We start from the raw sequence: 25749 nt of genomic DNA, 5'->3' as shown, positions 1-25749 counted from the left end.
CAACAGAGTGCAATCCACTACCAGTATACTCTAGACAATCAGCTCACGTTGTTTCATGTTGTGGGTGTCATTTGTACCCAACAATCCACTTGTCTTCATTGTGTCAACAGTGCTGGTGCGTCACTAGTGTCTCATGTGATGATGGCCATCATACATGTGTCATGGCATACATTGACCTTTGTGTGCAGTCACAGATCTATACCCTTCCTTGATAAGAAGGGAATGTACAGTTGCATGATTTTGGGAAACATCACTGTTGGCATCAATATTTGTGCCTATGCATTACCATGTGTAACTTGCAGTTTTGTAGTATCATTTTCACTACTGTTTCATACATGATCTGCCTGACTTCATGGGATGATGTCTGATTCCATCACATTTGTGCATGTCAAAACCTTTTGGGAAATAGTTTTATTTGATGGGTATACAGTTTGTGTGGTACCAGACAAGAGTGTGTCAACATTTGTTTATTGAGTCACACATACCCAAACCCCTTACTCCATGACATCATGAACAATTGCAGAAGCAATGAAGGACATGACATGTAGACCTACAGTAATTACTCACAATGTGCATTTCCATACCATAGATGTTGGGTCATTTGGGTAAGTGCTTTCTACATGGTAATTGGTGATGGTTCGTTGCCTGGCTGTTGACATGCACCAGGGAGTGACATTAAAAATGTTGGAATTGTATGAGTGTGTACACTCAGTAATCCAAACGGAATCTATGTTTTCATGACAAAAAGGTGCAGTGATGTGCCTTCCCATTGAGAAACATGTTATATGCCCTCTTCAGATAACGGGGATTCCCTGAGCCAAAGCAACTTTCAATGGCCTATTGCCTTCTAGTTATGCAATGTTAGGAGGGTGTTCTCAGTAGTGCCAATTGAGACAGGTGAGTTCTAGAGGCCTACCTGATTAATTGTGCTGTGGATATTTGTAGACAAATCTCCCAGACATTTTGACCAGATTGTCTTTGGTGTACTTTTATGAGAAAGATCTGTTATCTAGCAAAGCAGCAGTAGTACAACTTCCATGAGACCATTTGGAAGGGAACATTATGCAAAGTTACCATTGGTGAGTTTTGACAGTGTGACATGGGTGTTTCCATGTTACTTACTTCCAGCTACTTTACTACTTACTGCAACATGGCTGGATTATTTGCCCATCATTTTATCACGATGTTGTTTCACGCATATAAACATTTGCTGATTGCAGGACCTGGGGTCGAATTTGTGTGACTGAACTTGGCATTGCCATTGGATTTACTGTCAACAGGTTATTGAGGGGTGGCACAAGAGCAAAACCATTCAAGGTGACAAGGTCTCCTACTTGATTCATGGGTATTGTGATTGGTCAACTTCACTCATGCAATTGAAGTTGTCTGTGAATCTGACTTTCTTGTGGGCAGATGTTTACAGTTCATGTTGCATCCATGCAAGTGGTGTTGCAGATGTTCAAACCACTTTTGGAGACCTTGTGGCTGGGGGCTACTTACATTATGGTAATGTTTTGTAATAAAAGCTGTTGTCCAAGTCTGCTCAGGCACATGGAATGACTCAATTTGTATTTGTCATTTCAGCATCATCCCAGGCAAGCGGAGGAGTCCGGGCAGACATAATTGGGGAAACAGCTGGATACGGTACCTACACATCAAAGACAGAGGGACCCAGTGGCCCAGAAGGTGAGGAGACCGGGTCTATATCATCTTCTTCCTATTCGACCTCCAGTGGACAATCCCTTGTGGTGGTGTAACACTCAGGACCTACACATGTTTCATTCTTGTCCGCCACCACCAGTTCCATCTCTACCCTCCCTCTTGCTCCTTACCCAGTTGGCAAGGCCCTCTCCCCCAAGAGGGCAGCTGTTTCCTTCATGACAGACACCTCATCCCCTGCCCCTGTTGCCCCGAGTGAGGAGGCTATTGACCTCCTGAGGAGCCCCTCTGTGGGTCAGACTGCCTCTCTGAATGTCATCCTGGTGCAGGACATCCAGCTACAACCAATGGTTGCATACATGGAGGCATTCACAGTGCCATGTCGGGCCTACCAAGATATTTTCAGGCTTCAATCAATTATTCAGTTAGCAATTTGTATAGTGCTTCTTATCATCCATGGGGACTTAAGGCGCGGTCATGGGGGTGCCGATCGGTCGAAGAGCCTGGTCTTGAGGTCCTTCTTGAACCGATTCAGCGAGGGGAGCCTGCCTCCTCACAAACAGCTGCCTTTCACCCCTCTTTCAATCCTCCACCCCACCAGCTTCCTCTGTCTTATCCACTATCCTTATTTCCATACCTGTCTCAAGCACACTCACGCGCACACATTCAACAGCCACAAGCAGCACACATAAACACAAACATCACAGGACACACAATCATGCAAACACTCAACACTCTCACCCCACCTGCACCCACTGCCACACACGCCATACGCCCAGACACCACTCCCACAGATCCACACGCCACCCACACCATACCCCAGACACCACCCCAACAGACACAGCCACCACTCACACCATATCCCCAGACACCATCTCAACTGTGGGAAAGTACCCTCTTTTTGACATGGTTACCCCCACTTTTTGCCTGCTATCAGTATGTTTGGACTGTATTCACTGGGATCCTGCTAACCAGGACCCCAGTGATTGTGCTTTCTCCTTCTAAATTTGGTTGACTAGGACTTTGCACACCCCACAGTTGGCATACTGGTGCCCACATATAAGTCCCTAGTATATGGCACTTAAGTACCCATGGCATTGGGGCACCAAGGGTTCTCCATGGGCTGCAGCATGTATTGTGCCACCCATGGGAGCCCATGTCAAATGTGTCTGCAGGCCTGCCATTGCACCCTGCGTGAAAAGGTGCATGCACCCTTTTCACTACAGGGCACTTCACCAGCTTATTGTTAGTCACCCCTATGGTAGGCCCTCCTAGCCCAGAGGGCAGGGTGCAGGTCCCTGTGTGTGAGGGCATCCCTGCATGAGCAGAGGTGCCCCTACGAACTCCAGTTCCATTGTACTGGACTTCATAAGTGTAGGGAAGCCATTTTACCCGTGTACTGGACATAAGTCACTTACCTGTGTCCAGCTACATAATGGTAACTCCAAATCTGGGCATGTTTGGTATCAAACATTTCGGAATCATACCCCAATTCTGTTGCCAGTATTAGCTGTATGATTCCATGCACTCTGGGGGCTCCTTAGAGGACCCCCAGTATTGCTCCTACTAGCCTTCTGGGCTTTTCTCAGGGTGGGAGGGGGGTAGCCTTCCCAATCCACAGGTATGCTTTGAAGGGAACATTTGGTGCCCTCCTTGCATAAACCGGTATGCACCAGTCCAGGGACCCCCAGTCCCTGCTCTGGCGCAAAAGTGGACAGTGGAAAGGGGAGTGACTACACCCCTGTCCATCACCACCCCAGGGGTGGTGCCCAGAGCTCCGCCAGGTGGTCACATGATTCTGCCATCTTGAAACCAAGATGTGCCTAGACCCCTGCGCGTATATGAGTGGCCACGTCAGGCAGGTGACTTCACAGCCCCCCCTCCTGCTGTTGAAAATTGGACATTCTTATCATGTGTGCAGTGTGTTCAATTGTACTACCTTCCTTTACATTTGAATAGACGTGTCCATTTTAATGTGTGTACTTATACCTACTTTATCTAAATGTTTGACCCATGCTGTTACTGGTAAGTTTGCTTTCTAGACTTGCACCTAAAGATGTGCCACATAGGCATGGAACTTGGTTATTCCTTGATATTCATCAAGCAATAGTTCCTGTGCAAATAATGGTTTTGAGGCATGTGCAAAATGAAATGTGTCCCACGCAACAGCCTTCCTGGGGTCCCCCTGATGCCGCCATGCCTGTTCTGTAGAGGTTGTTTACATTGTGAGCTTTAGATGTTTGTCACACAAATTATTCTGCATCCCATTTACCTTACATTCTCTTGCAATGTGGGTGGTATGTGAGAGTCCATTAGAAGGATTTTGCAGGGAAGGTGTATTTGTGTTCAGTAACACAGCCATACAGATGTACATGTTGTGTCACATCAGGCCATGGCATGTGAACAATGTGAGGGTGTGTAGGAAGTTGGCTCTGTATGTGCTATTTCAAAGTAAGGAATAGCATGCACAGAGTCCAAGGGTTCCCCTTAGAGGTAAAATAGTGGTAAAAATAGATAATACTAATGCTCTATTTTGTGGTAGTGTGGTCGAGCAGTAGGCTTATCCAAGGAGTAGTGTTAAGCATTTGTTGTACATACACATAGACAATAAATGAGGTACACACACTCAGAGACAAATCCAGCCAATAGGTTTTTGTATAGAAAAATATCTTTTCTTAGTTTATTTTAAGAACCACAGGTTCAAATTCTACATGTAATATCTCATTCGAAAGGTATTGCAGGTAAGTACTTTAGGAACTTCAAATCATCAAAATTGCATGTATACTTTTCAAGTTATTCACAAATAGCTGTTTTAAAAGTGGACACTTAGTGCAATTTTAACAGTTCCTAGGGGAGGTAAGTATTTGTTAGGTTAACCAGGTAAGTAAGACGCTTACAGGGTTTAGTTCTTGGTCCAAGGTAGCCCACCGTTGGGGGTTCAGAGCAACCCCAAAGTCACCACACCAGCAGCTCAGGGCCGGTCAGGTGCAGAGTTCAAAGTGGTGCCCAAAACACATAGGCTAGAATGGAGAGAAGGGGGTGCCCCGGTTCCGGTCTGCTTGCAGGTAAGTACCCGCGTCTTCGGAGGGCAGACCAGGGGGGTTTTGTAGGGCACCGGGGGGGACACAAGCCCACACAGAAATTTCACCCTCAGCAGCGCGGGGGCGGCCGGGTGCAGTGTAGAAACAAGCGTCGGGTTTGTAATGGAAGTCAATGGGAGATCTAGGGATATCTTCAGCGCTGCAGGCAGGCAAGGGGGGGGTTCCTCGGGGAAACCTCCACTTGATCAAGGGAGAGGGACTCCTGGGGGTCACTCCTCCAGTGAAAGTCCGGTCCTTCAGGTCCTGGGGGCTGCGGGTGCAGGGTCTCTCCCAGGTGTCGGGACTTAGGATTCAAAGAGTCGCGGTCAGGGGAAGCCTCGGGATTCCCTCTGCAGGCGGCGCTGTGGGGGCTCAGGGGGGACAGGTTTTTGTACTCACAGTCTTAGAGTAGTCCTGGGGTCCCGCCTGAGGTGTTGGATCGCCACCAGCCGAGTCGGGGTCGCCGGGTGCAGTGTTGCAAGTCTCACGCTTCTTGCGGGGAGCTTGCAGGGTTCTTTAAAGCTGCTGGAAACAAAGTTGCAGCTTGTCTTGGAGCAGGTCCGCTGTCCTCGGGAGTTTCTTGTCTTTTCGAAGCAGGGGCAGTCCTCAGAGGATGTCGAGGTCGCTGGTCCCTTTGGAAGGCGTCGCTGGAGCAGGATCTTTGGAAGGCAGGAGACAGGCCGGTGAGTTTCTGGAGCCAAGGCAGTTGTCGTCTTCTGGTCTTCCTCTGCAGGGGTTTTCAGCTAGGCAGTCCTTCTTCTTGTAGTTGCAGGAATCTAATTTTCTAGGGTTCAGGGTAGCCCTTAAATACTAAATTTAAGGGCGTGTTTAGGTCTGGGGGGTTAGTAGCCAATGGCTACTAGCCCTGAGGGTGGGTACACCCTCTTTGTGCCTCCTCCCAAGGGGAGGGGGTCACAATCCTAACCCTATTGGGGGAATCCTCCATCTGCAAGATGGAGGATTTCTAAAAGTTAGAGTCACTTCAGCTCAGGACACCTTAGGGGCTGTCCTGACTGGCCAGTCACTCCTCCTTGTTTTTCTCATTATTTTCTCAGGCCTTGCCGCCAAAAGTGGGGCCTGGCCGGAGGGGGCGGGCAACTCCACTAGCTGGAGTGTCCTGCTGGGTTGGCACAAAGGAGGTGAGCCTTTGAGGCTCACCGCCAGGTGTGACAATTCCTGCCTGGGGGAGGTGTTAGCATATCCACCCAGTGCAGGCTTTGTTACTGGCCTCAGAGTGACAAAGGCACTCTCCCCATGGGGCCAGCAACATGTCTCGGTTTGTGGCAGGCTGCTAAAACTAGTCAGCCTACACAGATAGTCGGTTAAGTTTCAGGGGGCACCTCTAAGGTGCCCTCTGGGGTGTATTTTACAATAAAATGCACACTGGCATCAGTGTGCATTTATTGTGCTGAGAAGTTTGATACCAAACTTCCCAGTTTTCAGTGTAGCCATTATGGTGCTGTGGAGTTCGTGTTTGACAAACTCCCAGACCATATACTCTTATGGCTACCCTGCACTTACAATGTCTAAGGTTTTGTTTAGACACTGTAGGGGTACCATGCTCATGCACTGGTACCCTCACCTATGGTATAGTGCACCCTGCCTTAGGGCTGTAAGGCCTGCTAGAGGGGTGTCTTACCTATACTGCATAGGCAGTGAGAGGCTGGCATGGCACCCTGAGGGGAGTGCCATGTCGACTTACTCGTTTTGTCCTCACTAGCACACACAAGCTGGCAAGCAGTGTGTCTGTGCTGAGTGAGAGGTCTCCAGGGTGGCATAAGACATGCTGCAGCCCTTAGAGACCTTCCTTGGCATCAGGGCCCTTGGTACTAGAAGTACCAGTTACAAGGGACTTATCTGGATGCCAGGGTCTGCCAATTGTGGATACAAAAGTACAGGTTAGGGAAAGAACACTGGTGCTGGGGCCTGGTTAGCAGGCCTCAGCACACTTTCAATTGTAAACATAGCATCAGCAAAGGCAAAAAGTCAGGGGGCAACCATGCCAAGGAGGCATTTCCTTACACAACCCCCCCCCCCAAACGAAAGAGGATGAGACTAACCTTTCCCAAGAGAGTCTTCATTTTCTAAGTGGAAGAACCTGGAAAGGCCATCTGCATTGGCATGGGCAGTCCCAGGTCTGTGTTCCACTATAAAGTCCATTCCCTGTAGGGAGATGGACCACCTCAACAGTTTAGGATTTTCACCTTTCATTTGCATCAGCCATTTGAGAGGTCTGTGGTCAGTTTGAACTAGGAAGTGAGTCCCAAAGAGGTATGGTCTCAGCTTCTTCAGGGACCAAACCACAGCAAAGGCCTCCCTCTCAATGGCACTCCAACGCTGCTCCCTGGGGAGTAACCTCCTGCTAATGAAAGCAACAGGCTGGTCAAGGCCATCATCATTTGTTTGGGACAAAACTGCCCCTATCCCATGTTCAGAGGCATCAGTCTGCACAATGAACTGCTTAGAATAATCTGGAGCTTTGAGAACTGGTGCTGAGCACATTGCCTGTTTCAGGGTGTCAAAGGCCTGTTGGCATTCCACAGTCCAGTTCACTTTCTTGGGCATTTTCTTGGAGGTGAGTTCAGTGAGGGCTGTCACAATGGATCCATATCCCTTCACAAACCTCCTGTAATACCCAGTCAAGCCAAGGAATGCCCTGACTTGAGTCTGGGTTTTTGGAGCTACCCAGTCCAGAATAGTCTGGATCTTGGGTTGGAGTGGCTGAACTTGGCCTCCACCTACAAGGTGTCCCAAGTAAACCACAGTTCCCTGCCCTATCTGGCATTTGGATGGCTTGATAGAGAGGCCTGCAGATTGCAGAGCCTTCAAAACCTTCTTCAGGTGGACCAGGTGATCCTGCCAGGTGGAGCTAAAGACAGCAATATCATCAAGATAAGCTGTGCTAAAGGACTCCAAGCCAGCAAGGACTTGATTCACCAGCCTTTGGAAGGTGGCAGGGGCATTCTTTAAACCAAAGGGCATAACAGTAAACTGATAATGCCCATCAGGTGTGGAGAATGCTGTTTTCTCTTTTGCTCCAGGTGCCATTTTTATTTGCCAGTACCCTGCTGTCAAGTCAAAGGTACTTAAGAATTTGGCAGCACCTAATTTGTCTATTAGCTCATCAGCTCTTGGAATTGGATGAGCATCTGTCTTGGTGACAGAATTGAGCCCTCTGTAGTCCACACAAAACCTCATCTCTTTCTTTCCATCTTTGGTGTGAGGTTTGGGGACTAAGACCACTGGGCTAGCCCAGGGGCTGTCAGAGCGCTCAATTACTCCCAATTCCAGCATCTTGTGGACTTCCACCTTGATGCTTTCCTTAACATGGTCAGACTGTCTAAAGATTTTGTTTTTGACAGGCATGCTGTCTCCTGTGTCCACATCATGGGTACACAGGTGTGTCTGACCAGGGGTTAAGGAGAAGAGTTCAGGAAACTGTTGTAGGACTCTCCTACAATCAGCTTGCTGTTGGCCAGAGAGGGTGTCTGAGTAGATCACTCCATCTACTGTGCCATCTTTTGGGTCTGATGACAGAAGATCAGGGAGAGGTTCACTCTCTGCCTCCTGATCCTCATCTGTTACCATCAACAGATTCACATCAGCCCTGTCATGGAAGAGCTTAAGGCGGTTCACATGGATCACCCTCTTGGGGCTCCTGCTTGTGCCCAGGTCCACCAGGTAGGTGACCTGACTCTTCCTTTCTAGCACTGGGTAAGGGCCACTCCATTTGTCCTGGAGTGCCCTGGGAGCCACAGGCTCCAGAACCCAGACTTTCTGCCCTGGTTGGAACTCAACCAGTGCAGCCTCTTGGTCATACCAAAACTTCTGGAGCTGTTGGCTGGCCTCAAGGTTTTTGGTTGCCTTTTCCATGTACTCTGCCATTCTAGAGCGAAGGCCAAGTACATAGTCCACTATGTCCTGTTTAGGCTCATGGAGAGGTCTCTCCCAGCCTTCTTTAACAAGGGCAAGTGGTCCCCTTACAGGATGACCAAACAGAAGTTCAAAGGGTGAGAATCCTACTCCCTTCTGTGGCACCTCTCTGTAAGCGAAAAGCAGACATGGCAAGAGGACATCCCATCTCCTTTTGAGCTTTTCTGGGAGCCCCATGATCATGCCTTTTAATGTCTTGTTGAATCTCTCAACCAAGCCATTAGTTTGTGGATGGTATGGTGTAGTGAATTTATAAGTCACTCCACACTCATTCCACATGTGCTTTAGGTATGCTGACATGAAGTTGGTACCTCTGTCAGACACCACCTCCTTAGGGAAACCCACTCTGGTAAAGATACCAATGAGGGCCTTGGCTACTGCAGGGGCAGTAGTCGACCTAAGGGGAATAGCTTCAGGATACCTGGTAGCATGATCCACTACTACCAGGATATACATATTTCCTGAGGCTGTGGGAGGTTCTAGTGGACCAACTATGTCCACACCCACTCTTTCAAAGGGAACCCCCACCACTGGAAGTGGAATGAGGGGGGCCTTTGGATGTCCACCTGTCTTACCACTGGCTTGACAGGTGGGGCAGGAGAGGCAAAACTCCTTAACCATGTTGGACATATTGGGCCAGTAGAAGTGGTTGACTAACCTCTCCCACGTCTTGGTTTGTCCCAAATGTCCAGCAAGGGGAATGTCATGGGCCAATGTTAGGATGAACTTCCTGAACAGCTGAGGCACTACCACTCTCCTAGTGGCACCAGGTTTGGGGTCTCTGGCCTCAGTGTACAGGAGTCCATCTTCCCAATAGACCCTATGCGTTCCATTTTTCTTGCCTTTGGACTCTTCAGCAGCTTGCTGCCTAAGGCCTTCAAGAGAGGGACAGGTTTCTTGTCCCTTACACAGCTCCTCCCTTGAGGGTCCCCCTGGGCCTAAGAGCTCAACCTGATAAGGTTCAAGCTCCAAAGGCTCAGTTCCCTCAGAGGGCAGAACTTCTTCCTGAGAAGAGAGGTTCCCTTTCTTTTGCTGTGTTGCAGTTGGTTTCCCAACTGACTTTCCTGTTCTCTTGGTAGGCTGGGCCATTCTTCCAGACTCCAGCTCTACTTGTTCACCCTGTGCCTTGCACTGTGCTCTTGTTTTCACACACACCAGTTCAGGGATACCCAGCATTGCTGCATGGGTTTTTAGTTCTACCTCAGCCCATGCTGAGGACTCCAGGTCATTTCCAAGCAGACAGTCCACTGGGATATTTGAGGAGACCACCACCTGTTTCAGGCCATTGACCCCTCCCCATTCTAAAGTAACCATTGCCATGGGATGTACTTTTCTCTGATTGTCAGCGTTGGTGACGGTGTAAGTTTTTCCAGTCAGGTATTGGCCAGGGGAAACCAGTTTCTCTGTCACCATGGTGACACTGGCACCTGTATCCCTCAGGCCCTCTATTCTAGTCCCATTAATTAAGAGTTGCTGTCTGTATTTTTGCATGTTAGGCGGCCAGACAGCTAGTGTGGCTAAATCCACCCCACCCTCAGAAACTAGAGTAGCTTCAGTGTGGACCCTGATTTGCTCTGGGCACACTGTTGATCCCACTTGGAGACTAGCCATACCAGTGTTACCTGGATGGGAGTTTGGAGTGGAACCTTTCTTGGGACAGGCCTTGTCTCCAGTTTGGTGTCCATGCTGTTTACAGCTATGACACCAGGCCTTTTTGGGATCAAAGTTTTTACCCTTGTACCCATTGTTTTGTGAAGAGGCTCTGGGCCCACCCTCCTGTGCAGGTTTTTGGGGGCCTGTAGAAGACTCTTAACTATTTTTAGTTTTGGTTGTCTCATCACCCTTCCCCTGGGGAGTCTTTGTGACCCCTTTCTTTTGGTCACCCCCTGTTGAAGTCTTGGACACCCTTGTCTTGACCCAATGGTCCGCCTTCTTTCCCAATTCTTGGGGAGAAATTGGTCCTAGGTCCACCAGATGCTGATGCAGTTTATCATTGAAACAATTACTTAACAGGTGTTCTTTCACAAATAAATTGTACAGCCCATCATAATTACTTACACCACTGCCTTGAATCCAACCATCTAGTGTTTTCACTGAGTAGTCAACTAAGTCAACCCAGGTCTGGCTCGAGGATTTTTGAGCCCCCCTGAACCTAATCCTGTACTCCTCAGTGGAGAATCCAAAGCCCTCAATCAGGGTACCCTTCATGAGGTCATAAGATTCTGCATCTTTTCCAGAGAGTGTGAGGAGTCTATCCCTACACTTTCCAGTGAACATTTCCCAAAGGAGAGCACCCCAGTGAGATCTGTTCACTTTTCTGGTTACACAAGCCCTCTCAAAAGCTGTGAACCACTTGGTGATGTCATCACCATCTTCAAATTTTGTCACAATCCCTTTGGGGATTTTTAACATGTCAGGAGAATCTCTGACCCTATTTATATTGCTGCCACCATTGATGGGTCCTAGGCCCATCTCTTGTCTTTCCCTTTCTATGGCTAGGAGCTGTCTCTCTAAAGCCAATCTTTTGGCCATCCTGGCTAACAGGAGGTCATCTTCACTGAGAGCATCCTCAGTGATTTCAGAAATGTGGGACCCTCCTGTGAGGGACTCACCATTTCTGACTAACACAGTTGGAGACAGGACTTGAGGGGTCCTGTTCTCCCTATTTAGGACTGGAGGAGGGACATTGGCCTCCAAGTCACTAATTTCTTCCTCTGTGATGTCATCATCAGAGGGGTTGGCTTTTTCAAACTCTGCCAACAGCTCCTGGAGCTGAATTTTGGTAGGTCTGGAGCCAATGGTTATTTTTTTGATATTACAGAGAGACCTTAGCTCCCTCATCTTAAGATGGAGGTAAGGTGTGGTGTCGAGTTCCACCACATTCATCTCTGTATCAGACATTATTTTGCTAAAAGTTGGAAGACTTTTTAAAGAATCTAAAACTGTTTCTAGAATCTAATTTCAAACTTTTAACAAACTTTTAAACTCTAAAAGACCATGCTAAACAGGGACTTAACACACAAGGCCCTAGCAGGACTTTTAAGAATTTAGAAAAATTTCAAATTGCAAAAATGAATTTCTAATGACAATTTTGGAATTTGTCGTGTGATCAGGTATTGGCTGAGTAGTCCAGCAAATGCAAAGTCTTGTATCCCACCGCTGCCACCAATGTAGGAAGTTGGCTCTGTATGTGCTATTTCAAAGTAAGGAATAGCATGCACAGAGTCCAAGGGTTCCCCTTAGAGGTAAAATAGTGGTAAAAATAGATAATACTAATGCTCTATTTTGTGGTAGTGTGGTCGAGCAGTAGGCTTATCCAAGGAGTAGTGTTAAGCATTTGTTGTACATACACATAGACAATAAATGAGGTACACACACTCAGAGACAAATCCAGCCAATAGGTTTTTGTATAGAAAAATATATTTTCTTAGTTTATTTTAAGAACCACAGGTTCAAATTCTACATGTAATATCTCATTCGAAAGGTATTGCAGGTAAGTACTTTAGGAACTTCAAATCATCAAAATTGCATGTATACTTTTCAAGTTATTCACAAATAGCTGTTTTAAAAGTGGACACTTAGTGCAATTTTCACAGTTCCTAGGGGAGGTAAGTATTTGTTAGGTTAACCAGGTAAGTAAGACGCTTACAGGGTTTAGTTCTTGGTCCAAGGTAGCCCACCGTTGGGGGTTCAGAGCAACCCCAAAGTCACCACACCAGCAGCTCAGGGCCGGTCAGGTGCAGAGTTCAAAGTGGTGCCCAAAACACATAGGCTAGAATGGAGAGAAGGGGGTGCCCCGGTTCCGGTCTGCTTGCAGGTAAGTACCCGCGTCTTCGGAGGGCAGACCAGGGGGGTTTTGTAGGGCACCGGGGGGGACACAAGCCCACACAGAAATTTCACCCTCAGCAGCGCGGGGGCGGCCGGGTGCAGTGTAGAAACAAGCGTCGGGTTTGTAATGGAAGTCAATGGGAGATCTAGGGATCTCTTCAGCGCTGCAGGCAGGCAAGGGGGGGGTTCCTCGGGGAAACCTCCACTTGATCAAGGGAGAGGGACTCCTGGGGGTCACTCCTCCAGTGAAAGTCCGGTCCTTCAGGTCCTGGGGGCTGCGGGTGCAGGGTCTCTCCCAGGTGTCGGGACTTAGGATTCAAAGAGTCGCGGTCAGGGGAAGCCTCGGGATTCCCTCTGCAGGCGGCGCTGTGGGGGCTCAGGGGGGACAGGTTTTTGTACTCACAGTCTTAGAGTAGTCCTGGGGTCCCGCCTGAGGTGTTGGATCGCCACCAGCCGAGTCGGGGTCGCCGGGTGCAGTGTTGCAAGTCTCACGCTTCTTGCGGGGAGCTTGCAGGGTTCTTTAAAGCTGCTGGAAACAAAGTTGCAGCTTGTCTTGGAGCAGGTCCGCTGTCCTCTGGAGTTTCTTGTCTTTTCGAAGCAGGGGCAGTCCTCAGAGGATGTCGAGGTCGCTGGTCCCTTTGGAAGGCGTCGCTGGAGCAGGATCTTTGGAAGGCAGGAGACAGGCCGGTGAGTTTCTGGAGCCAAGGCAGTTGTCGTCTTCTGGTCTTCCTCTGCAGGGGTTTTCAGCTAGGCAGTCCTTCTTCTTGTAGTTGCAGGAATCTAATTTTCTAGGGTTCAGGGTAGCCCTTAAATACTAAATTTAAGGGCGTGTTTAGGTCTGGGGGGTTAGTAGCCAATGGCTACTAGCCCTGAGGGTGGGTACACCCTCTTTGTGCCTCCTCCCAAGGGGAGGGGGTCACAATCCTAACCCTATTGGGGGAATCCTCCATCTGCAAGATGGAGGATTTCTAAAAGTTAGAGTCACTTCAGCTCAGGACACCTTAGGGGCTGTCCTGACTGGCCAGTGACTCCTCCTTGTTTTTCTCATTATTTTCTCCGGCCTTGCCGCCAAAAGTGGGGCCTGGCCGGAGGGGGCGGGCAACTCCACTAGCTGGAGTGTCCTGCTGGGTTGGCACAAAGGAGGTGAGCCTTTGAGGCTCACCGCCAGGTGTGACAATTCCTGCCTGGGGGAGGTGTTAGCATCTCCACCCAGTGCAGGCTTTGTTACTGGCCTCAGAGTGACAAAGGCACTCTCCCCATGGGGCCAGCAACATGTCTCGGTTTGTGGCAGGCTGCTAAAACTAGTCAGCCTACACAGATAGTCGGTTAAGTTTCAGGGGGCACCTCTAAGGTGCCCTCTGGGGTGTATTTTGCAATAAAATGCACACTGGCATCAGTGTGCATTTATTGTGCTGAGAAGTTTGATACCAAACTTCCCAGTTTTCAGTGTAGCCATTATGGTGCTGTGGAGTTCGTGTTTGACAAACTCCCAGACCATATACTCTTATGGCTACCCTGCACTTACAATGTCTAAGGTTTTGTTTAGACACTGTAGGGGTACCATGCTCATGCACTGGTACCCTCACCTATGGTATAGTGCACCCTGCCTTAGGGCTGTAAGGCCTGCTAGAGGGGTGTCTTACCTATACTGCATAGGCAGTGAGAGGCTGGCATGGCACCCTGAGGGGAGTGCCATGTCGACTTACTCGTTTTGTCCTCACTAGCACACACAAGCTGGCAAGCAGTGTGTCTGTGCTGAGTGAGAGGTCTCCAGGGTGGCATAAGACATGCTGCAGCCCTTAGAGACCTTCCTTGGCATCAGGGCCCTTGGTACTAGAAGTACCAGTTACAAGGGACTTATCTGGATGCCAGGGTCTGCCAATTGTGGATACAAAAGTACAGGTTGGGGAAAGAACACTGGTGCTGGGGCCTGGTTAGCAGGCCTCAGCACACTTTCAATTGTAAACATAGCATCAGCAAAGGCAAAAAGTCAGGGGGCAACCATGCCAAGGAGGCATTTCCTTACAGGGTGTCACTTCAACTTTTAGGTGTGTTCTTGATTAGGATTTGCTGTTGTGTCACACAATGTTATGAACACATCACTATCCTTGAAACTGGGATGTGCACACATGTTACGTTTTATAGAGTGTGGTGGTGGAGTGTCAGTGACCTTGTCAAAAGGGGCTTCATGGAGCTGTGATTGGGTCATACCTTGTGTTCAACTTCGACCCGGGGCACACAACATATAATTGGGTCAACGAGCACAGCCCACATACGAGTCAATGACAGCCTGCTGATTTGCAGTGGAGTTGGAGGAAAGAGTTTGGCTTACCGTTGGTTGCATCCATGACAGCGTCAATTTTATGTGCCATCAAGCAGCGCCAGGACCTGTAGGATGGGCTCCATGGTAGCACAGGATGTGTGACGCTGCCTGCAGGTGAAGTCCTGCCTTATATCCCTCAGTTTCCGCCATTTCAGATGTGTTGGTTGGACCGACACAGTCATGTCAGTGGTAAGCAACATCTAAATTGGGCCAGCGCGAACACTGGCAGTCTGCCCTCCAAGAGCCGCATAGGACTGTTAAGCCACTGCTGCAATCTTGTGTTGCTGGTGGTGGTTTTTCATCCAGGCAACAAATGTATCATAATTTGGTTGTCGAATCGCCAACACAGCGGCTGTCGGACCGCCCTCATGGCTTTCCCCCGACAGCCAAACTCGTAATTAAGTCCTAAATTTCACATACAGTTTGGAAACAGGGCTTTAAGCTGTCCCTGGCCACTCCCACCTTTTATTTTTAGGGCTCACCAGTGAAAACTTATTGTGGACGTATAGTGTGTACACTGTTTATCACTGGTCAGCTCAATTGTCATACTTATTTACTTGCTTATTATTCATTGGCTTGCCCTCCTTCTTGTACTTCTCCCTCTGTGCAGCATAGCCTCTTTACCATCCGTTTAATTGACTGAGTTATATCCTTCCACTGCTCTCATTGAGGAACTACTTTTTTGTTTAGGCAATCTACAACAGTGCATGTATGTTCAAGTTCTCGCCCTCATGTCTATTTCCTCCCTACCAAGACATCTGCACCTTCGCCCTTGAATGCTCTGTGTTACTCCATCCTCCTCTTAGTTGCATTTTCTCTTGTTTGCTGATTTTTATTAGGGTTGCGCCTGCGAGACTGTTGTGTACAGTAAAGGGCTTGAAGCCCACCTGTCACACAATATTTGTCGGCTTGCGTGGCCCTCGTCTTTACAGTCTTGTAATTTGTCCACTTCAGGTCTGGCATCATTTCCATTCCTTTTCTGTGGTGCAGGGACCAAGCACTGATTGATTGAACTTAATCAGTGCTCATCCGCTGCTCCTGACATGACTGAGGTACTATTTTGTTCTTTTGAACTTCTAGTGCTCTGTAAACTGAAGGCTTGTGACTGGCAAAAACATGCCCACCAGGACACTGCCTAACGTTTTTTATTTTGCCAAGTCTTCTCTCCACTCATTTTTTTTTATTTGTTTGTTTTTAAAGATTTGCTCGTGGGCGCTCTTATCAAAAGATTATCTTGTTTGAAATATTGCAGTGTGATGTTGTTTCTTTATTATGTGTAGTTTATGAAATTATGCTTAACACATCATCGGGCATTAAACCCTACTGCAATCTACCCCACTTTACTCCACACTACTCACCCCAGTCCAGTCCAGCACAACCCAATCCTCCCAAACCGCTCCAATCCAATTATCCCCACTCTAATCCAAACAATATGCACCACTCCAAAACAATCTGCACTACTATAGTCCAAAATAATATGCCACACTCCAATCCAAAACAATATGCCCCACTCCCATATACCCCAATCCAATCTGCCTCACTTCAGTACAAAGCAATCTGCCCCACTCCAATCCAAAACAGTCTGCCCCACTGCAGTCAGCTGCACTCCAATCCAAAACAGTCTGACCCGCTGCAATCCTCCCAGTCTGCCTCACTCCAATACAAAACAATCTGCCCCTCTCCACCTTAGTCCAATCTGCCCCACTTTAGTCTAAAACTGTCTGACCCACTCCCATCTGCCCCACTCCAATCCAAAACAATTTGTCCCACTCCAATCCGCCCCACTCAGTCTGTCCAACTCCAATCCAAAACAATCTGCCCCCCTCCAGTCTGGCCTACTCCACTCCAAAATAACCTGTCCCACTCTAATCTGCCCCACTCCAATCCAAAACAATACGCCCCACTCCAATCCACCCCTCTCCATCCCAGTTCACCCCATTCCAATCCACCTTACTCTGCCCCAGTGTCACCCTGCTATGCCCCACTTCATTCCATAACAGTCTGCCCTATTCTTATCTGAAACAATCTGCCCCACTCCAATCCAAATCTATATGCCCCACTCCAGTCCAAAACAATCTGCCCTGCTCATTACATTTCAATCTGCCGCACTTTAATTAAAAACAACCTGTCCCCCTCCACCCTGCTTCACTCCAAACCCAAACAACCCACTCCAATCCCAAACAAACCACTCCATTTCAAAACAATCTGCCCCAATCCACCCCACTACAATCCAGTCGACCCCAATACAAAACAACCTGTCCCACTCCAATCCATTTCCATCTGCCCCACTTTAATTCCAAACAACCTGATCCACTCTACCCTAACTCACTTCGATTCCAGAACAACCCACTCCAATTCCAAACAGCTCACTCCAATCCGGTCCACCTCATCCAGTCCAGTCCACCAAAATCCAGTCCACCCCAGCCCAATCTACCACACTCCAATCCAACATACCTCATCCCAGTCTAATCCACCCCATTACAATCCAGTCCACTCAAGTCCAATCCAATACATCCTGTTCAGTCCAGTCCAATCTACTCTGCTCCAGTCCATCTCCCCCCAAACCACCTCAGTGCAATCCATCCCAGTCCAATTCAGTCCATGCCACATCAGTCCACTCCATTCAGTCCACCCCACTCAAACCCAGTCCAGTCCTCCCTACTCTACCCCAATCCAATCTACCCCACTACCTCAATCCACTCCAACCTTCTCCACCCTATTCCACCTGACTCCACTCCATGACACGCTGCCACTATGCTCTCCTCTGCTCAACTCTACAACTCTCTATTTCTCCTATTCCACTTTATAACATTCCAACAAATTGATTCTGTGACACTCTAGTCCCCCACTCCACTCTGACACACTAAGCAGCTAGCAATGCTGAACAGCAGCCACACTGATGTACAACATGGCAAAACACTATGCCACAGCCAATCGCTCTTGTATAGGCGAGACCTATCGGCCTTGCGAGTGCTTGTTCCACCTGTGTGCTGTGCAGCAATCCCCACCCTATCTATTGCTTTCTCCTCCTCAGCTCTTTTTCTTTTGCTTAATAAGTAATTTTACCCTCTTCCTCATACGTTGATTCCCCCCACCCCCACTTTGTTGCTTTTCTACCATCTGCTTCTTCGAAGCTCCCAACCCTCAAGGTCAGTAAAAAAAGTTTTGGGAAAGGCCCACCAGCTGACAAGCACTAAAATACCCTCCACTTGTTAAAAGGTGCTTTCACAGAGGTAACAATTATTTTTTATTTATCGATCCAGTGGCATCCTCCATCTTGGATCATTAAAAAAGATAATGACACCACTGCAGTTAGTAGATGCGCACAGGAGTGGGGGACGATGCAGTGTCAATAGTTTCTTGACGTGCACATGATATGCACATTGTGACACATTTATTTCATTTTTCATTTTTTTTTCTCCTTCATTTTTGTCTTTCACTATATATATTTAACATGATGGTTCTGGAGTTATGTTTCCAGTTCTACTCATGACATGGACATAAGGGTTGGGTGTGGCTAGGAGTCAGTTGGAAGCTGTTTCTTTGGTCCATTTAGTTTATTCTGGTCAAACTATATGATAATTTAATTAGTAGCGTACCTGGCAGATTGGGGAAAGGAGGCTCAAAACGCTTAGCTTCTAAGGCCAGGCTCTCACAGCAGAATGACAGGATAATCACAATGGCTTGGGGTGTGGCCTGAGAAATCGGCAGTGGCTGGGATTAATTTGAGAATTTCTCTAATTATTTTTGCATTCTTTAAGAAACTCAGCAAGTGCAAGTAGTTTTTGCCTTTTCTGCACTGCCAGGCAATGAGCAGGAAGCATGAGTAGCATCTCGGGTTCAGAAGGGACCACCACTGTCTCTGGGTCCACATAGCCTCATAGGTAACAGGTCAGTTTGACACTTTCAGGCATTTGTGTCTCCCAAGCAGACAAGTAGTTGGAAGCAGCTACAGAAGCACCTTCCTAAGGAGTAGATGCAGAGTTGACTTGTCCGGCTGTGGAAGTTAGGGTTCTTTCCTAATGGGCCTCTGAATCCGACGATGGGAGCCATCTTCAGTTTTCAAACTGCTACAGAGCTCAGTGGGCTCTAGCAAGGTAATTTATAATTGAACCATGGTTCCAGTTGGTGAACTGAATACCAGGCAGTCATGGAAAATACCTATTCCCAGAGGGAGAACTTGTCCAGTGCAGAGTCACAATTTTGTGCACTCAGTAAAAACAGAAAGGTTCCCAACTGGTTAATTAGTGTGAAATGTCCTTCAACAAATGTCTAAAATGAGACCTTCAGGGAAGATTCTGGTGCTATTATGTTTTGCTCTCTCTCATTCTGGTTGTCTGGGATGCCTTTTCTGTATTCAGGGAAAGAAAAGCGTTTCCCAAGGAACTGGTATTTTAAAATTGTTGTAGGAGGCCTCGGTACAAGCTTCCTCACCACCTACCAGGCGACATCAGCTGTCCCAACCCTCTTGCCACATGTTTTTTTTATGCCACGTACAGCTGGAGCAGGCATGTGGTGAACAAAGGTGATTGTTGTGGCGTAGGGTAATCCGAATGGTCTGAAGGCTAAAATTCTCAGATGAGTTTCTTCAATAGTTTTAAAACAAGAGGCGTACGGTCCTTTTAAGCCACCATGTTGAAGATTAAGGTATCAACATGAAGTGGTGATTTGTTTGCTCCAGTACTTCTGCTGATGTAAATTGAGCACAGCCAGAAACACATTGAGCAGAGCTCCCACAAAATGAAACCTTTGCTAATCACCTGCCTGAGTTTTCATGTTATTTTTGACAAATTCTACATTGTGAAGAGTGTGGCATAAAATCCTGCATTTCAGACTTTTCCATGATCCTGCAGTTTTAACCAGCTGTCCACTTAAGATTATAGATGCATACTTTGCAGGCACAGAAGTGAAGCACCTACAAGAGCGCGTGTTGAGACTACTTGGAGCTGGGACCAGTGCATTAGTACAAATGGTGCTGACCCTTTAGGCAAATTTGATTACTTGCAAATAATCCTTCTGTGATGGGGAATAGAGCATCCCCAATGGCTATAGGTGCTTACCAGTCTCCCTAGTGTAACACCTCCAAGAGTAGTGCCATAGTATTTGTGAAAATGAGAAATTGATTGATGTCATACAGGATTTAAAGTATGCCTGAGGATCTTTGGTCTTTCTGTGGATGATGAAGTATCATGAGTGAAATCTTGTGGTTACTCCTTTGATATGGGGCTTTTTTGATGGTTCCCCCAGCAAATCTCTCGCAGAAGCTTTAGAGCTACTTTATGTAACTAAATAAAGGTATGTTGGAGGTAAGGAGAGTAGGGTATGTTTCAAGGCATGGCATGCTGAGATTACTTTCAGAATTTGTTGATCATGGGAAGTAGCAAAGTATTCTGTGTTCAGAGAGGTGAATTCTGACCTACCTCTCCCAGCTTTATTTTTTTAGATCACGCATGCAATCGCTTTCACCTGTTGTAAGTATTGAGAGCTTTTAACCACACCCATTTCACGCCCATAACTTTCACTCATTTTTGGGCTCACCTTTCAAAAATCCCTTGATGTCATTGGTAATTGCTTTACGTTTGTCCCGCCTTGAGCCGGTTTTGTTACCGCCTTGCAGACTGACCATGTTACATGGATAATTTCACAATTGCTGATATACTTCAGCGTGGGTGAACTTTAGTTTCTTTTGTCTCTCCATTTCGTGCTCCATGGCAGCAATGGCCCTCAGAGCTCCATCAGTGCAATCTCCATCAGCGGTATTGGAGCGCTGGTCACATTGTTCACACTGTTACCTAATCAGTCATTTCTTTTGGCTTTCCCCTACACGCGCTATAACTTTCCCAAAACACTTATAATTTATAAATGCTTTACTAAAAAACAGAAATCCGCAACGCTGCTCGCCCTCACAGCGGGAGAGCCGATACAACAATATTCACTGCACTCGGGAAAAGTCGCCCCATAATGCTTTGCAAGCATTCTTTTTCAAAACATTTTTGCCCATAACTAAACCTTTGGTGGTCCTAGGACAATAGGGCCACCACGAAAACATTCAACAAGACACAGTCTTTCTGTTTAGGCCATCTCTGGGTAACCACACTAGGTTAGTGGGGACCCCAAAATAATAACCCCTCCCACCATTCAGTCCCCTTTTTTAAGTTCTCATACGGCTGGAACTTTTATTTTACAGCTTGTAGTAGTTTGTGTTCTAAGGCCCTTAGTATCGCAGTAGGTCTGCTAGGTCTGAAATGTGTAGGGCACTATGCCCAGTAGGGGCTAAATATATGGTTGCACTACATTACTTTGTGCCATTCTATTTTCATGTAGTTATGCCCTCCAGGGGCTAAATATATGGTTACATGATCATGTTTCTTAAAATGAGTTTTTTATTCTGGTGTCCTCTAGGGGCTGTTCTGAGCATTACAGTCAATATACTGCAATACTTGCTGCACTCGGTCGTCCCATAATGCTTTGCAGGGCATTCTTTTACAAAACATTTTTGCTTATAACGCAGCCTGTGGTGGTCCTAGGACAATGGGACCACCTTCAAAACTTTCACCACAACCTGTTTTTTCTGTCTAGTTCATCTCTGAGTCCCCGTCCTAAGTTAGTGGGGACCCCTAAATAATACTCCCTCCCTCCATTCAGTGTCTTTTTAATATTCCTCATGGCTGGAACTTTTGATTTGCAGCAGGGAGAAGTTTGTGCTTTAAGGGTCTTGTTTGTAATATAATTTGCAGTAGGCATGCTAGCCCTGATAATGTGAAATGAACAACGGCCTCCAGAGGCTAAATATGTAGTTACACTTCCATAATTTCAGTAATTTTCCTTTCATGTTGTTATGACGTAACGTGACCATGTTTCTTACAAATGCTATTTTCATTGTGGTGTCCTCTAGCGGCTGTTCTGAGCATTACAGGCTATTGCCAAAAGTTTATTTCTCATAAAGGTTTTTATTGGGTATATATGATAATTGTATATGTTTTAATAATCTCTCCTTATTGTAAGTATGATCATGATTCAGGCTAACTTAACATTTTTATTACACTATGACTGTTTGAACACTCTTAATATGTTTGGGTGACCCTTCTAGTTTATTTGTCGTTACTCCTACTTGGCTGTCTTGTTTTGAGAATTGTGTTAGCCAGCCAGTCACTCTGATGGTGGGGTGGTGAAAGTGGTTATCTATTGGAAGTAACATGGCTGATTTAAATTAGGATGCTAAATGGCAACATTTTTATTTTTTTGCTGCAGACAGAGGAAGAAGATAAATGGAACTGCTTTAGTTATATGCAGGGCCACTGGAATTATGTGGAAGGAAAATACCAAATTATAAGGGAGGGCTGACCAGTTTATGTTGCAAGAAAAGTCCGGTTCTGAACTTACAGACCAATAGCTCTAACTCGAGCAAATCTGAGACCCTTTGGATTGCAAATGCCTGTTTAAGGAGTTCCGGTCCCTGTTGTTTTAAAAATCACTTCATTCTGCACTTCTGCTATTTCCATGGTAAATAACAGATGTTGCCATTGTCCACATAATGGTTATCAATGTACAGATCTTGAAAGAATGGACATTTTAATAGGCCTTTCTGGAATTCAAACTCTTGACCTGCATATCACAACAGCCCTTAGTGGCAGGTGTTAACTCACTGAGCCTATCACACCACTTTATTTGACGGTCTCTCATGTGACAGCGCTTTGGGTGTCAGCTTTGTATTTGAGACACATTCTTTGCTGCCTAAAAGAGGTATTAAGAAATAATAGCTTTAGTTTCGAAGTCTAATAGACTTGTATGTGCTCTATTGCTGGCTAGAAGTAATGGCCCTCACTCTTCTTTTACATTTCTCCAGATCTACATCATTCATTGGCGATAACTAGGCTTTTGTTTCCAACCGGCAAATCTATGACCTTGTTTTGTATTTCTACATGTAGGGACCATGTCCTGAGCCCGACTGAACTGTGCATGCACACTATTTGCTCTGGTTGTAGTATCCACTACTTCTTTTTTATTTTATTAGACGTTTCTGGAGTGCAACTGCTTTACCTTCTGAAGCCAAAAGGAGATGTTCTTCCTCATGTTCATGATAAAAAAAAGTGTTTGGCGACTGAAGCAGTGTGATAGTAGAATTTGAGCTGTTGCAGGGATAAATTTACGGTCAGATACATTTTCTTTAACCTTTTTTTGGAGGCCTTTTAGTCCTTAGCACTACATAAGGAAGAGCTGAGTTGCTGATTTTACATAGTTTGATGTAATCACACCACAACTCACCAGGAGATTTCCCCATTACCACAAAAGGCTTATCCTTCCACGTCCAACTCCTGTACACTGGTGTCTTAAAGTGTGATTGTGTCAATCTGAAAGAAAAAGATACAGCGAATCAGATTTTCAGTATCGTAAATGTTCTTGCCTTTGCAATATTCATTTTGGGGTCTAGAGGTTTTGAACCGTCTCCTTCTCAGCTAATGTGGTAGATGTAGCTGACTCTCCAGTGGTGACAACAGAGATGAATAGCAAGGTAGAAAGAAAAGGACATAAGTGGTGTCAGCATAGAGCACAGCACAACTGTGAACCTGAGTAGCGGTCACACATTGTGCAGGAGGGTGTTCGAGAAACTAAGCACCTGACATCTTGAAGTGGACGATGATTCTTAAGGTGGAAATTAAGTCTGAGTGGAGAATGACTCCTAAAGCGGAAATGAGTCAAAGTAATCCATTCAGTAGGACTGCACTTCAAATTCTCCAATAAAGTGGTTCCCAACCTGTGTTCTGGGGGTCCATGAAGCCTCCTCAGGGGGTCCGTGATTGCTTAGAAAATTAACTAATATTAACAGATTAATAAAGTGTATATAAATAAAGTGGCTAAATGTAGAACTGAAAATTTCAAAACATATTGTAAATGTCATGGAATTTGAAATTCTAGTCTAAAAGTTAAATCAGTGTCCTCAGATTAATTTGGGAGCAGTGCAGGTGCATTAAACAAAATATAATATAGATGATATGTGGCTTCAATTGAATTTAGAAAAGCCCAAACTCCCTATTATTATTTTTTTTATTTGTTTGCAAAATAAATAAAATGTGTTATCATTTGTGTATGTGTTCGATAGAATGCTTGGTTCTGTATACTTTCTGCATCAACTGTGTTTAGGCCTGGGTCTCCAACTTCCAGTAGTGAGCGGGGGAGGGGGGAAGGGAGATTCCAATAATGACTCAGGGGGGGGGGGGGGGGGTCCCCCGGGTTTCAGTAATTATAAATTGGGGGTCCACAGAAGTCAAAAGGTTGGGAACCACTGATCCAGTACATCGTGGGCATTATTTTGTGTACAGTGCACATTTTTCAAGGGAGGAGTGCCCACATTTTTGCTAGGACACTGAAGCCCAGGGTGAGGACTTTAAGTTATGTGCACAGAATTGCATAATTTTGACAAGTGCCCAGGAAGCCAAGAACTAAATCTAGGCCAGTAAGTCTGGAATTTAGGGTTAGACATCTTGGCTCCAAACCCTGTATTGTTAGTATCCATGAATAACAAACATTTATATAGTGTGCAGGATTACTGAATTGCAAGCCAGTCATAAATTGCTTACTTTAAAGAGTTCTTCATACTGTACACTATTGCTTGCCAGTTAAAAACTTTGGGGGTCATTACAACCCTGGCGGATGGCGGAAAACCGGCAGTAAGACTTCCAACAGGCTGGCGGTCTTACCTTGGTGTATTATGACCATGGCGGTTACCGCCATGGTCATCCGCCGGTTCTCCGTCCCGCCCACCAGGGCGGAGACGACCGCCGGGCTGGAGACCCAGGTCTCCAGCCCGGCGGCCCTCAGTATACCGCCAGCGGTATTTGGACCCGGCTTACCGCCGTGGATTTCCAGTGGTTTCAACCGCCATGAAATCCATGGCAGTAAGCACTATCAGTGCCAGGGAATTCCTTCCCTGGGACTGATAGGGGTCTCCCCCACCCATACCCCGACTCCCTCCCCTACACCCCCCACCACCCCTGCCACCCCCCAAAGGTGGCAGGGCCCCCCTCCCCACCCCGACCCCCAACATAACATTACTCACACACACCCGACACGCATGCAGGCACCAACACACACGCACACACCCCGACATACATGCCTACATCCACACACAGTCAGACACGGACACCCACATTCAAACATACACGCACACATCCATACAGACATACCCACAGACATACACGCACTCATTCCCATACACACAACACCCCCGCAAGCATACACGCACTCACACACCCCCTCTACATACACACACCCCCATGCACGCACACAACACCCAACACCCCCCCTCCCCTAACGGACGATCGACTTACCTGGTCTGTCGATCCTCTGGAAGGGGACGGGAGCCATGGGGGCAGCTCCGCCGACACCACACCACCAATAGAACACCGCCACGCCGAATCACAGGACGTGATTCGGTGGGCGGTGTTCTGTTGATGTGGCGGTGGAGGTGGAGCAACCTCCACATCCCCGCCGCCCGTCACTATGGCTGTTGGCGGCTCTCCGTCGGAATAACGACGGAGAGCAGCCAACAGTCATAATACGCCAAGCGGCAAACCACCTGCACAGGCGGTCTTCCGCACGGCGGTCCCTCGGCAGTCTTGCAAAAAGACCGCCGAGGTCGTAATGACCCCCTGTGTGATTTACTCAGGTAAAATGTTGTTTGCACGGTGTGTCTTCTGGGTGCATATTATTTTCCTATTACACATGCAGCATATTTCCCAGCAGAGAAATGTTTGTTCCTTAATATTGACCTCTTTGGAAACTGCCTGTAAAATCTGTGACTTTGACCTAAATATCGTGATGTAATTCTCTAAAATGCACTTGACTCCAGTTAGCAACACGTTTGTGTGAAGCATATCTCTAGCCTCTGACTCCTATCCTGAGGGTTTTGGTTTGATACCCAAGTCA

At 47.0% G+C, this 25749-nt stretch overlaps 1 protein-coding gene across 4 annotated transcripts in view; it reads left to right on the top strand.

Moving 5' to 3' along the window:
- EMD (emerin) overlaps positions 1 to 25749 on the top strand; it is an 82117-nt gene that overhangs the window by 21639 nt on the left and 34729 nt on the right. For 2 of the 4 annotated variants that reach the window (XM_069209475.1, XM_069209476.1), the window contains exon 5: positions 1585 to 1686. The exons of the other annotated variants lie outside the window; for them this stretch is intronic. In XM_069209475.1, coding sequence (XP_069065576.1) covers positions 1585 to 1686 — 102 coding nt within the window. The remainder of the gene's footprint in view (positions 1 to 1584; positions 1687 to 25749) is intronic. 4 annotated transcript variants of the gene reach the window in all.

The sequence above is a fragment of the Pleurodeles waltl genome, chromosome 10 (assembly GCF_031143425.1).
Source record: "Pleurodeles waltl isolate 20211129_DDA chromosome 10, aPleWal1.hap1.20221129, whole genome shotgun sequence".
Taxonomy (NCBI): Eukaryota; Metazoa; Chordata; class Amphibia; order Caudata; family Salamandridae; genus Pleurodeles; species Pleurodeles waltl.
The sequence above is the reverse complement of the archived record's forward strand: the minus strand, read 5'-3'. Positions and strand labels throughout refer to the sequence as shown.